Source organism: Parasteatoda tepidariorum, chromosome 4, assembly GCF_982258835.1.
Source record: "Parasteatoda tepidariorum strain Cologne lab strain chromosome 4, Ptep-v5.0, whole genome shotgun sequence".
Classification (NCBI taxonomy): domain Eukaryota; kingdom Metazoa; phylum Arthropoda; class Arachnida; order Araneae; family Theridiidae; genus Parasteatoda; species Parasteatoda tepidariorum.
The window spans coordinates 82,715,586-82,728,721 of NC_141758.1; the positions used below are offsets into that span (position 1 = coordinate 82,715,586).

A 13,136-nucleotide genomic window follows, 5' to 3' on the forward strand; every position below is an offset into this window, starting at 1 on the left:
TAGCAGATACAAACATACTCAAAGGATAGCAGCACTATATGGGAAAATTTGTGTATGCGAATCCGGAGTGATAAAAGTGAACCTGATTGGAGAAATATATTATCTTGTGAAAATTTGCCAATCAAACTTGAATACGCAATTTCTTTTGCGTGCAGTGTAAATGCTCCCTCAGAATGACCTTCAAATGAGTAGAAAAGTCATAAACTAGGTAATATGACTTTTTTTTTTTCAATTTACTCAAATTACTGAAGTAATAGAAATAAATTTGTTTTTTAATCGAAATAATAAATATATTTACTTTTATTGATCAAACTAGGGTCTCAGCCACATTTTGTGAACGTAATCATCTCTTTAATTTAACTTCAACTGTGAAATCATTATTGTTTGTTTTGATTCTGAATTGTTTCGATCCGGAAGATTTTGATCATTGTCGAGAAATGTAAACTTGTTAAAAGTAATTAAAAATTTGTGTTATGCAATGGAAAATGACGGAACTGAGGGTAATGATGGGAAATCGTCAAAGTCTGATAGTGATCGGTGGCCAGTTCTTCTGGTATCATCGGAACCACGGATGAAAAAGATCTACAAAAGTGAGTGATTAAAACTGCACATATGTGAAATGTTAGAATTTAATTTTGATGCAGTCATTATTTCTGTGTTTAAAATTTTTTTTCAGCGCATATTTGTTTTAAAATTTTATTTATGCTCTCGTAGCGTCCAAATTAAGTACATTAAACAATGGAATTAAAAAATGTACGTTTAACTTATTGTCACATCTATTAATGTTTCTTAAAATGTATAACCTTAAGTTTTCTACTTTGGCAAAGATTTTTTCCATATATATCTTTATCGAGTTTGTGAAATATGATTTTAAAAAATAATCTTTATTATTTCTTATATTAAAAGAAAATAAAGCAATTTTTACTATGATTTTAAATAGCTCATTAGCGCATGATTAATAAATTTTTCATTTCAAGGAATTTTCAACTAAATGAATTATAGATTATATATATCTATATTTATAACACAATAAATGGACAAAAGGGGATAAAAGAAAAGAGAGATTAATGAAGAAAAATAAGAAACCTTAAATGCACACACACACACATACATATATATATATATATATATATATATATATATATATATATGCAAACAAGATTTTATACTTGCCTGTTGAACAGATTCTTGATGATATGAAGCCATTTAATATGGATTAAAATTTAAAATCTTGTTTTATCATTCTTTTTAGACTGTTCAAAGATAACTCTTACTGCTGATATTTGTCTGAAGTCAGTGTTGTTTTTGACTGCGAGAGGTTTTTTTAATGTTTATATATGTTATTTAAATTCTCTAGAAAGGCTAAGAAAAATGTGGAAAAAAACAAATTTAATAAAACAAAATTATTCTATTAATAGAGGACTAGAATTATGAATAATTCAGCAATTAATAATTCAATTGTATAAAGTTATCTTACTTCCATGCATTTACTGATTGAAAGATCTCAAAATGTGTTAATAAAATGGATGGAGTTTAAATCCAGACTCAGTTCAATTATGTTCGTTAAGAAAATCTGTTGTCTTGTGTCACTCTCAGTTTAAAAACTTGCTGATTAATTCACTAAAATTTCTCAACTTAAATTATAAAGCTATCGAATATCCAAGAATTCTCTTAAGGAAATTTTTCTGTGATCGAGAAACAGTTCTTTAGGCTTACAAGAGCTACAATGCTAATCAAAAATATCCCCATGGTTATAAGGATCTTTGATTTAATTTCCTTTATTCTTGACCTAATAGTGAGCAGCTTACCTGTCCTTATAATGTAAATGCATGTTAGTTTCACTCAAAAAACTATCCACAAAAGTGAAATCTGAGTTACAAATTAGTCTCTATACATAAAAGAGCTGTCTTGATTTTTGGGTTGAGTTCAAAATTAAATGGCTATGGACTCGGACATTGTTAGTCTCAAATCCTCTGCAATGGCGAGTAGTCAGTTTTTTTCAATACTTTATGTGAAATTTCTTTTGATTTCTGGATTGTGTTAATAATTACAAAGCTGTGATATTGAACATTGCATAAATCTGTTGTAAATTGACTGATTGGTGATAAAATGATATATCTTGTCTACCATTGAGAATTTTAATTCCAAATACAGTGAAAAAGAAATTTATATAAAATTTTATGCTAAATAAAATGGAGTATGATCTGCATGCTTGTTTCATAATGTTTTCTCGCATTTTACTGTACTGTAGCAGGGGCCTGTTTAGAAGAAATTTGGGTTCGTTAACGGTCTCTTCACAAAACATCTTTTCATGAAACCGGACCCTTCACAAAATATTTTAACTTAAAAACGGACCCTTCACAAAATAATTTATCTTTTAATCGGACCTTTGACAAATTTGTTTATCTTCATTATTGTTTTGTTAATCGAATAAACCCTTCCCAGGAAGGGGAGGGTGTAAACAAAATTTTGTCTTCGGCAGACGCTTATTCCTTTATTCGTCCGAAATTAATATTCTGCGTTAATATTCAGTATAGGCTAAATACCAAATATATAAAATTCTAATGATGGTGTCACAGTTTTCCATTGTTGTCGGTACATTTTTATTGGCTGGAAAATCACGTGGTTGGATCTAGGGCTGGACGATATAGAAATTTCTTAAATCGATATAATCAACACTTTTATATCACGATATTAGGTTATATCGATTTAACCATCTAAACGACAAGACTAAGAAATAAATCCACAGTACCCCTTCCTCTATTCAAATGTATTGTTTTTTTTTTTTTTTTTTAACTCACTTACTGTCAACTCCTAGTCCACAGAAATTTTGACAAAGTTGTTCTGATTATGAATAATTTTTTGCAGATATTCAAAAGCTTATTTAAATACTACAATTTACTAATTATACTCTGTAATTTTTCACTAAAGGTATTGGAGAATATTGTTTACCTTTTTCTTTTGCATTTATTTTATTAGTAAAAAAAATTGAAAACTTTCACTTTCTCTGTACATATATAAATAACTATACATTAATATTTTTATTGAAAATATGCTTAAATGAACTAAGACTAGTTTAAAATTCATCATCATGCCTGCGCCCTAGTTTTTAGATTGCACCTGGAAATTTCCCATTCCTATCATAATTTTTTTACTTTAATAAAAAATATGCTTCGTAAAAAGTCACTTTTGAAAGTTTGCTGCAGTGTTTTCACTACAGCGCGAGAACGCGAGAATCTCGCATATTTTTTTCTTTTCTCGCATTAAAAAATGATTACCGCGGGAAAATCGCGCATTCTATAAATCAATTTCAAATTTCGCGAATTTCTTGCATTTTGGAAAAAGCTTCGAATTACGTCATTTAGAATAAAATCCTTTTCACTTTTCTTCCTGGATCTTTCATTATATTTTCAACATCTGCCCCATTATCTAGCTTCCCTATTTACCAGTATTGTTCAGAACCTTTTCGAACAACAGAACACAACCACGGAACCCCTTTCAGAACACATTTCTCTGCAACCATGTGTTTACCGTAGGTAAGGTTTCTTCATGTAAGAGGTTCAAATTATTTATGCAGTTATGTAAGATGGACTAATACCGTGTAAAGGCAAAATATTCTATGATGATGCACCAAAAATATTCAATGCTTGAAAAAATAGAAGATGTTAAAAATCTATTATATATAATTCTCTTACGTGGCTCCCAAATTTTGGCTGTATTTCTTTTCCGCCGGTGGCAACGTTTGCTTTGTTTTGAAAACACCAAAGCATTCTGCCTTTTAATGATGTGTTTCTGATCTAATATATATAATTCTCTTACGTGGCTCCCAAATTTTGGCTGAGGTACTTTGTATAATTAATTAAGACTCTTTTCACAGCAGTTAAATATTTACTTTATTTTCTTCATTTATAGAGAAAACAGTCGGCAAAGAATTCTGTTAGGTTAAAAAAACATTTCGCTAAAAAAATAACAAATTCTAAAAGAAATAAAAGTAAACAACTTAAAAAATAAAAACGCTGTTGCCAGCCATAGAATATTTTGAAAGTTAACTTAGCAACATAAATCAAAATGAAATAGAAGCGCAACTAGATCAAAATTATGATACCTGAGAGCTTGACGTAACAAATCCTTCAATTCTAAAAGTGTTGTATCGCCAAATGCCCAAATTAACAATTGTGTTCTTAAAGAAATTCTATAAAAAGTTTTAAATAAACAACCTACTTCTACAACTGCTTCTTGAAGAACTTGGCTCATTGATTAAAAATATTGTTTTAATTTTACAGTACTAACTTTACTTCTACTTTCATTATTGCTATGACCTTCTTTCATTACATTTTACAACTTCATGCTAAATTTGAGGACTTTAAGTTGTTTTGTGATTGAATACTGACATTTAGAAATGTGTGCATAAAAAAAATAATATTTAGAGGATAAGAGTTGCCCCAGAAAAATTTGAATTGTTGACATTGAATTAACAATGGAAACAATAGTTTTTGTGAAAAATTGAATTGTATTGTTGACGTCAAAACTAAAAATATTGTGTTTCAACTTAACAATACTACCTTAATTTATACTTTAGAATTGTCTCGGAGAAATTTGAATTGTTAGCAATGACTTAAACAAAAAGTTTTATTTTAACTGACAAATACTATATTATAATTTTAACTTTTTCTATGACTATACTCATTTTCTTACTCTTTTCTTTGTTTTTTATACATTTTATTTTTTTGTGATAAGATAAAAAACTTATAGTTGTTCTGCTTCTAAACACTGATGAAAACACAAAATGATGGGCTTCATCAACAATCAAAAATATATACATTTATTTTACAAATTCCATATTATTAAGGTGGCGCCCTTCAGAGAATTAGAAATACAAAATTATCTTCATCAAAGCCGATGCTTTACATCCGGCGTTCAGTGGCAGACTACTATTTCATATTGTTTTACAACACATGGCTTTAGCCCTCTGGTGGGAAAGACTTTAAAACAAAACTTACAACAGTTACTTTTCTCAACAACTGAAATTTAGAATAGTGTGATTAAGAAAAATATGTGAACTGTTTGCAATTTCAAATTAATATTGAAATGTACAGGTTTAGAATTTTCTACAGTGAAAAGTTTTTTTTTTTTTTTAGTATTCAAAAGTATACAAAAACTAGACGTTAAGAACGTATCCAATGAGCAAGCAAAGCGAGCATTGGATTGCGAAGCAATCCGAAATGAACTGTGAAAGCAGTTCCGGGGGTTGGTGAGCACCAGCGAGCAGGGGGCGAAGTCTCCTAGTGTATTATAATTAAAGAAATTTTTTTTTCAAGAGTTCTTGTGTTTTTTTAGTTTTTAAAAATCTCACTTAACTTTTTGAAATCTCACCCTGTTTTTGTGAAAGGGTGAGAAATTCTCACCCATTTTTTTTCTATGATGAAAACACTGTATATATATATCGAAAATTTGAAATTCATATTTTTTTTCTGAGCAATGAATCAAACTATCTTACTTGATTCTATAAAGTGTATTACTATTTATAATTTGTAGTAAGTGGACAATTTTTAAAAGTATCAGGAATATAGTGCTGGAGAACTTTAAATGGAATTCAGACTTTTTATTATTTCCAAAGTAATTTTAGTCATAATAATAAAGATTTTATTTAGTATTCAGCAACTCCAAGGACGAAAAAAAGGAAAAAAATATTTTTGAACAACCAGTATAATCAAAAACTGTAAATGTTTTTAACTTTTACAACATGTTATAGCTTTGATAAAAAAGTTTGGATGAATTTCAACAGAAATAGCATGTATTTTTACGAAAATATAAACATTTTTTTTTTTTCACTTATGTTCATTGCTATCTGTTTGTTTCAACTAAATGATTTTTTCTGAAAAAGGAAGGTGCAATTTTCTCTAGTTACCAAAACAGCAATTATATGTTTGGGACACAGAATTTAAAATTTAATGAAGTGAATAGATTTAGTGATAGATTCACCCCCCCCCCTCCCGGCAATGACAAAAAAGAAGTATATCAGTAATAAGATGCAATTTCCTTTTTTTCCAAATTTAATTTTTAATTGTTATTGTTGCTGTTAATTTACGTCGCACTAGAGCTGCATAATGGGCTATTGGCGACGGTCTGGGAAACATCCCGGAGGATGATCCGAAGACATGCCATCACAATTTTGACCCTCTGCGGAGGGGATGGCACCCCTGCTTTGGTAGCCCGGCGACCCGCGCGCTAAGTCGAGCACTTTACGGTAGCACAGTTTAACGAGGACCAATACCGCACAGCCTCGGTCCCTATGCAGACTGATCAAAGTGGTCACCCACCCGCACACTGACCGTAGACAGTGATGCTTGACTTTGGTGATCTGCTGGGAACCTTGTCTTAACGATCAGTCCTCTGCGGGACTTAATTTTTTAGTAAAATACGTTTAAGGTAAGATTTTCCATATCAGCACTAAAGTAATCGCTAAGCATCGGTGACTTCCGGCAGCAGCACGCAAGAAACTAAATAAAAACAGCACCACAAAAAAAGGCTAATTTGAAAGTTAAAAATCGTTAACTTCCCCTTTCAATATTTTTTTACAATTGATTCCAAGTAAAACAAAACTGCAACTTCAGTTGACGCAAGAAAACAGGTACCGAACAATACGAAAATAGACCCGTAATGCACATGCCGTAAAAAGATAAATCTCTAAACTTAACATTATGCACGCGAGAAACTACAAAAAAAATAATAATGAATTTTAAAAAAAAAAAAACATCACGATACACGTCTTATTCGAAAGGTGAAATCTTTTAGCTGCGCATGCATTACGGGGCTATTTCCGAACGATACGGAAATAGCCCCGTAATGCGCCATAAAAAGATAAATCTCCCAACATTTATAATTAACACGCGAGAAATTAACGAAAAAGAATAATAATAAATAAAAAGATCACAAAAAAAGGCAGTTACGAAAGATAAAATTAGTAAATTTCCTAAACATTTTTTTACAATTTATTCCAATTAAAACAAAACACCAATTTTATTTAGCGACTTCAGTTAGCGCGAGCAAACAGAAACCGAACGGTACGGAAAGAATTAATGTAACATACACGCTGAAAGAAAACCCGGTAAGATATTTAAAGATATTACGGAAAGAAACTCCGCAATGCATGTGCCTTAAAAAAGACAAATCTCTAAATTTTATAATACACACGCGAGACACTGCAAAATGATAATAAATAAAAACATCACAAGAAGAGTTTAATTCGAAAGGGGAAACTCGTTAACTCCTTCCGGGCAAGTCACTAAATATTTTTTAACAATTTATTTTAAGTAAATCAAAACACCAATTTTATTTTGCGTTTTCAGTTAGTGCGAGCCATAAAAGATAATGATTTCATGTGCCATAAAAGATAAATATCTCAATTAGATAATAAATATTTTTAATAAGGATTTTATATATAATATTTGAGAAATATTAATTTTTTTACGCTATATTTGTAAGAAATTTATTTAAATAGTTTGAAATGATTAGTTTAAAAACAAAATTCTCAATGCAAAAGAGGAGAAAAAATATAACACCTATTTCAGAAATCAGGATATGAAAAATTGAAGATGGGAATTTTCCCTCCTGCACGAGCAAGATATCCTAAAATCGGAATTCTAAAAGAGAAGACAATCACATACACTTGGTGGTAAAAAATCATCCGCAAATATCGATATAAACTTGAAATCTGAATGAGGAGATTCAACTGCACCGATCCCTGCTATATCGATCTGAATGAGGAGATTCAATTGCACCGATCCCTGCTATATCGGAGTTTTTTTTTCAACCGCCAAATATCGATATAACCTAGTGAATTAGTTTTGAATGAAGAGATTCAATGGCCCATTCCGATTTAACTATACCAACCCCTGCACCAGATGTGATTTTGGCAAATAGCCAAAGAAGTTGAGCGCTAGTGTTACCAAGAGAATGAGTTGATAGTTGACCTTGAATCTTTCCCTTACGCTGCGGCAGATCGGACTCTGTTCTGTACATTCTCGCAATGATTAAACCGGTGTTTCACTACATCGGAGAGAGCAACATCGATTTAGCGTTTGCTGTCATGAATAAATCGATTTAGTAGAGTCGAAATGCTCACTCCGGAATTTTGTTGCAGATGAAATGGATAAATCGGTATTACGATGTTGGAGTTAAATCGATATATTGTCTCACATCGGTATAAAGCCCAGTCCTAGTTGGATCCAGTTTTCCCTCATTCATTTCCATATTGTTTTGGTTGTCATAAGCACAAAGTTAACAATAGTAGTTGTTTTTCTTTAAATATTTTTGTATCCCTAATTTAAACTTATTTTCCAGTACTGCTACTATTAGCGAGAGTATTAAATTATGGTTGTGAACTCATCAAATTTGTTTGAACAATACAATTACACTATAAGAATATTACTTCGAAAAATCACCAAGAGATCTAATATTTGGGTAAAGTAATATTTGAGAGAAATATTTAGACGTGGGAAGTAGAGGCGCAAGAGTAAGTAAACAGAATTCCTTTTAGTACACGTATGTTAAGTGAATAATTTTAACTTTAATAGAAAAATTGTTTTCTGCCAAGAAAAGACAATTATTGCGAAGCAATCATCGGGGTTGGTGAGCGGGAGCGAACAGGGGGGCTTAGCCCACTAGTACCAAATATTTGTATGTTGCATCGCTAATTTATTAGCTACAATTGCTGTTTATTTTTTAAAATTTAATTTTTTTAATTATAATTTTACAGTGTTGAGCATAATCTTGTATGTCTTTACAATTTAAAAACTCCTTGAAAGAAAAAGTTTTTTTTTGCAGTAACGGACCCTATTTGCACAAATTCACAAAAGCGGACCATGGTTGAAAGAATGTGATTTAGCGTTTATTTTATATTCACAAATAACGAGTAATTTTTTCACAATTTTTCGAAAACGGACCTTTCACATAATGTCTGGACAGACCCCTGTGTAGGATTTTCCTGTGCTGCATGCATTTTAGGAAGTAATAAAAAAGTATGATAATAATATTTGATAACCTTGTAACGCTGAAGGTTGGAATCAATCCAAAAAACTTTTTTTAACCCTTTATGGGTCAGAAAAATTTGAACCAATATTTTGATCAAAAGGGGCCAAAGGAATTAAGGCCATCCATTGCACTTCTAAAATGAATTATTTGTAAAATTGTTTATTAAAAGAAAAAAAAATTAACAAATGAAAACTGCTATAATTTTAGTCATTTAAATTTCTGTCAAGAAAAGTGAGTTTTTACTGTTACTTTAAGTTCCTACTGGTTCTGATTTAGTTCAATGTTCCTTCCATTTTTATGCTAATTTTCATGAAATTAGAGCTTATAACTGCAAAGATATAAAGTGTTCTTCTCTAAAATTAGTTTTTTAGTTCATGTTCTTGCATTGTGTGAATTTTATTTTTTAACCCCTTAATGATCGGTTAATTTTCAAGAAAACAGTCATAAAAGTGCCTATATTTTTGGCTTTTGTATTTGTATTATGTATTTGATTAGTGCTGCAACTAGTAGTATCTACAATTACCTTAGAAATGTTCTGGTACTGCCATCAGGTGTGTAAAATGAGAAATAAAATGTTTTCCGGGCAAAAAAAAATGAATTGGTTTTATTCTTGTTGGCGCGTTATTACTGAACACTCCAGCCCGTCAATATAACGGGAGCCAGAAATAGCGGACAAAAACTCAGCCCATCATTTTCACGGGAGTGAGAAGGAAGGGGTTAAAGCTGTTTTGCCAAGGCAGAGAAAAAAGCTGCAGTTAAAGTGAACTCAAAGCAAAGCTGTAATTTTAATCTGTGTTCTCTTTTATTGAATCTGCCTACAAATTTAAAATATAAAAATGTTTTAAATAATTTTTGAAGGCTCATAATTTGGATGAATTTTTTTTTACTTAGATTAAAACTCCTTAAAACCAATTCACTTATTTTAATTTTTACATCTTTTTATGTGCTCAAACTGCAGTGCCAGAGTTCAAATTTTAAATAATTAGCTCGTAAAAATGCTTTTCAATTAAAAAGAACTGTGATTTTTTTATCTTGACATTTTGTTCCATTTTTACACATGCTTGCAAAGATTCAAAGGTTAATTCAGAACAGTTTTAAAATAGCATATTATGGACTAATTTTACGTTTTCCGTACCTTGTAAGAGCGTTTGAAAATTAAATTTAAATAATTAGCTCTAAAATTTACACCATTTTCAGAACATTTTCTAATGTTGGGACAATAAGAGTGTGAAGGTATACTGAAAACACCAATTTTCGGAAAAAAAGAAATTAGAATATTTCATATGCAAACATATACTGAGATTGTGACTTTATTTTAGTTTGAGAAACTAGCGACAAGTTTTTTTCTTTACACACTATCTTGTTCATTCAATCTATATATTTGATAGGTAAATTGCTTGTGAATTTACTTCTGAAATCATATTAACTTAAAAAAATTACTATCTTTCGTTCAAACTTGAATGCACGGAAATATCTAAAGAACAGATATGTAAAGAAAGTGTAGAACAAGTTTTATAATTGTAATATTTGTTATAAGTAGTTTTATGACGTTGAATAACTTTAGAGTATAGTAAGTTATTTTGTGAAGCCTTTTGTAGCCGATATGCGGGTTTTGGTTTTTACTAAATAAATCTAATTTTTTCTTTTCTTTCTGAAACAGATTTTAATGTTTTAGGCTTAGTTATTGTTAAATGACATTTCTCGCCTCAGTGTTAACATTAATTTCGAAATTTAATCATAAAATGACGAAAAAATTATTTTACTTGTTTTTAATTTTTTTTGTAATAACTGTAATATTACTATACACACTAATTTACTATAATATAGAAAATTTTCAGAACCTAATATTTTCCAGAACACACTTTCTTTGTTTGACCTTTCCCCCAAGATTATAAATTTAATTTAATTTTTTTTTTCGTTATGAAACCTTTTAAAACGTAATTTCTATATTTAAGGTCCCATTCATTACGTAAAGAATTCAAACTAATAAGTAGATTAATGTATAAAGTTAGTTGTGGTATGACACATTTAGTGAAAAAAAAATTTTAATAGAAAAATTTATAGCAATTTTTTTTTTTAATAATTTTTCATGAGATTGGTCATGTTCTACACCTCTGCCACCAAATGGGTTCACATTCTCTTTCATTTTCAATTTTACATTTTTATCTATGCATTAAATCAGATTATTTTTGTCTTTTCCATGCATATTTCAATTTATGCATAGAATAAACAAGATTTATTGACTGTAATAGAGGTGGTGCTGGTATCTCCATCACTTACCCCTCAGGAAATGACATCAAACTCAAAATACCCACTGACCAAATTGCTTCGAACTTCACCAGCGTATTAATCGCTATTAAAGAGGCTCTTGCCTATTGTCGCTCCCATTCTCTAAAAGACTCAATAAAAGAAATTGTGATTTTCTCAGACTCAAAATCAGCACTCGAAGCCATATATAATGGTAAAACATCAATAACGCAAGAAATTAATACCCTTCTTCATTTCTTAAATATCCGTTGCACTCTCCAGTGGATCCCAGCTCATGTTGGAATCGAGGGGAACGAATGCGCAGATGCCCTTGCAAAGGAAGCACGCAACAAAGATCAACCTCGAGCTGTCACCTGTGCAGATGCGAATGCTGTTGCCAGACGAAGGATATACAACCAGCATTTTAGCAAGGCAACAATCCCCGATCTAAACTGCTCAAGAAACCTCTCCTCTACAATAGCTAGGCTACGTACTGGACATTTCAAGGGCATGAAGACCTCACGCACCCATATAAAATTCTATCCCATCTGCAAGTACTGTCCTCATTTGCAACTAACTCCAGACTTATGTTTTTGACTGCCAGGCCATTATCGACTCCCTCTTTCAACTTGGAGCACCTCCCTTCAAAATTCTCCATGGCCATCGGGCTCCAGAACTTGCAAACCTTGTTATCAAGACTTTTGGAGGACTCTAATCTTTGCACTAGCATAGACACGACAACAACAATAAACAAGATTGGTCATAAAATCTTAATATCAGTAGTTTTTAACTTAGCATTTTAATGACATTTGTGGGAGTAACAATAACAGTGATTGGTCATTTACCAAAGTTGCCGTAATTTAAATCTCTTTATTTAAGGGAATTATTGATTTAAATTATCGAATTTCTTTTTTAAAAAAAAAACAAAACGTTAATAATATATAAGTCAATAATATATTTGTACTGTATAATTTATAATTAAATTTTAGAAGTTGAGGCTCTTTGAAGTCTTATTTCATTTTTAATGAAGATTTTGACCAGAAAACTGATATGAGGATAATGTATGTAAATTAAAATATGGTGTTCAAAATGGCGTAATAAATTTTTTTAAAAAAAGAGACGAAATGTGTATAAAAGTGGTAATGACACTTTTAAATTATAACTTTCCATGAGCTGTATGCAAAATAATTCGTTCTTTTATATATATACCAATTAATTATACCATTAAATATACCAATTTATAAAATTATGAGAGTAAATCTTTGGGATAATATTAAAATTCATCAAAAACAGCATTTAAAATCCCAAGTGGTAGAATTTTTATTTATCATTATGCGTTTTGGTGTCACGATGGTACATCTTCATAAGTAAAATAAGAGACAGACTTAAAGAGCATCAAGAAACAGGAACTCCATCATTCCTCTAGCTCAAAAAATTGCTAGACAGAAGGCCATATTTTCGATATTTGTTAACCTTATACCATCCATAAATTTATTTCATGTCTTGACCTGAATTTTTGTAAGAGCATCATTGTTAATGACCTAACTGCTATGCCGTATTTGTCAAATCATTAAATTTTTTTAACTGCATTTTATTTTTTAACTGTATATTTAAAGTAAAGCATTCCCGCAACAGCTCTTTGTGGGCCAAAGGGGAGGATGGAACTTAAGGCTCCCCGATTTCGTGACCATTCCATGAATGTGGCAATGTAGTCAGCTTCTTGCATACGCTACCTTTTCTTCCTAAACAAGCTGGTGCCCATTGCTTGATTGGCTTCAGGTCACCACTGGGGATCAAACCCCAGTTCTTCACAATGGCTGTTCAGTGCATAAACCATCGGAACTCAACTGTGTATC

General features: G+C 30.9%; 1 protein-coding gene across 1 annotated transcript in view; it reads left to right on the forward strand.

The window, feature by feature from the left end:
* Window positions 1-312: 312 nt before the first annotated feature.
* LOC107443131 (RUN and FYVE domain-containing protein 2) overlaps window positions 313-13,136 on the forward strand; it is a 75,675-nt gene continuing 62,851 nt past the window's right edge. Inside the window, exon 1 of the mRNA XM_087161484.1 lies at window positions 313-590. Within this exon, the coding sequence (XP_087017610.1) occupies window positions 479-590 (112 nt within the window). The 5' untranslated portion in view covers window positions 313-478. The remainder of the gene's footprint in view (window positions 591-13,136) is intronic.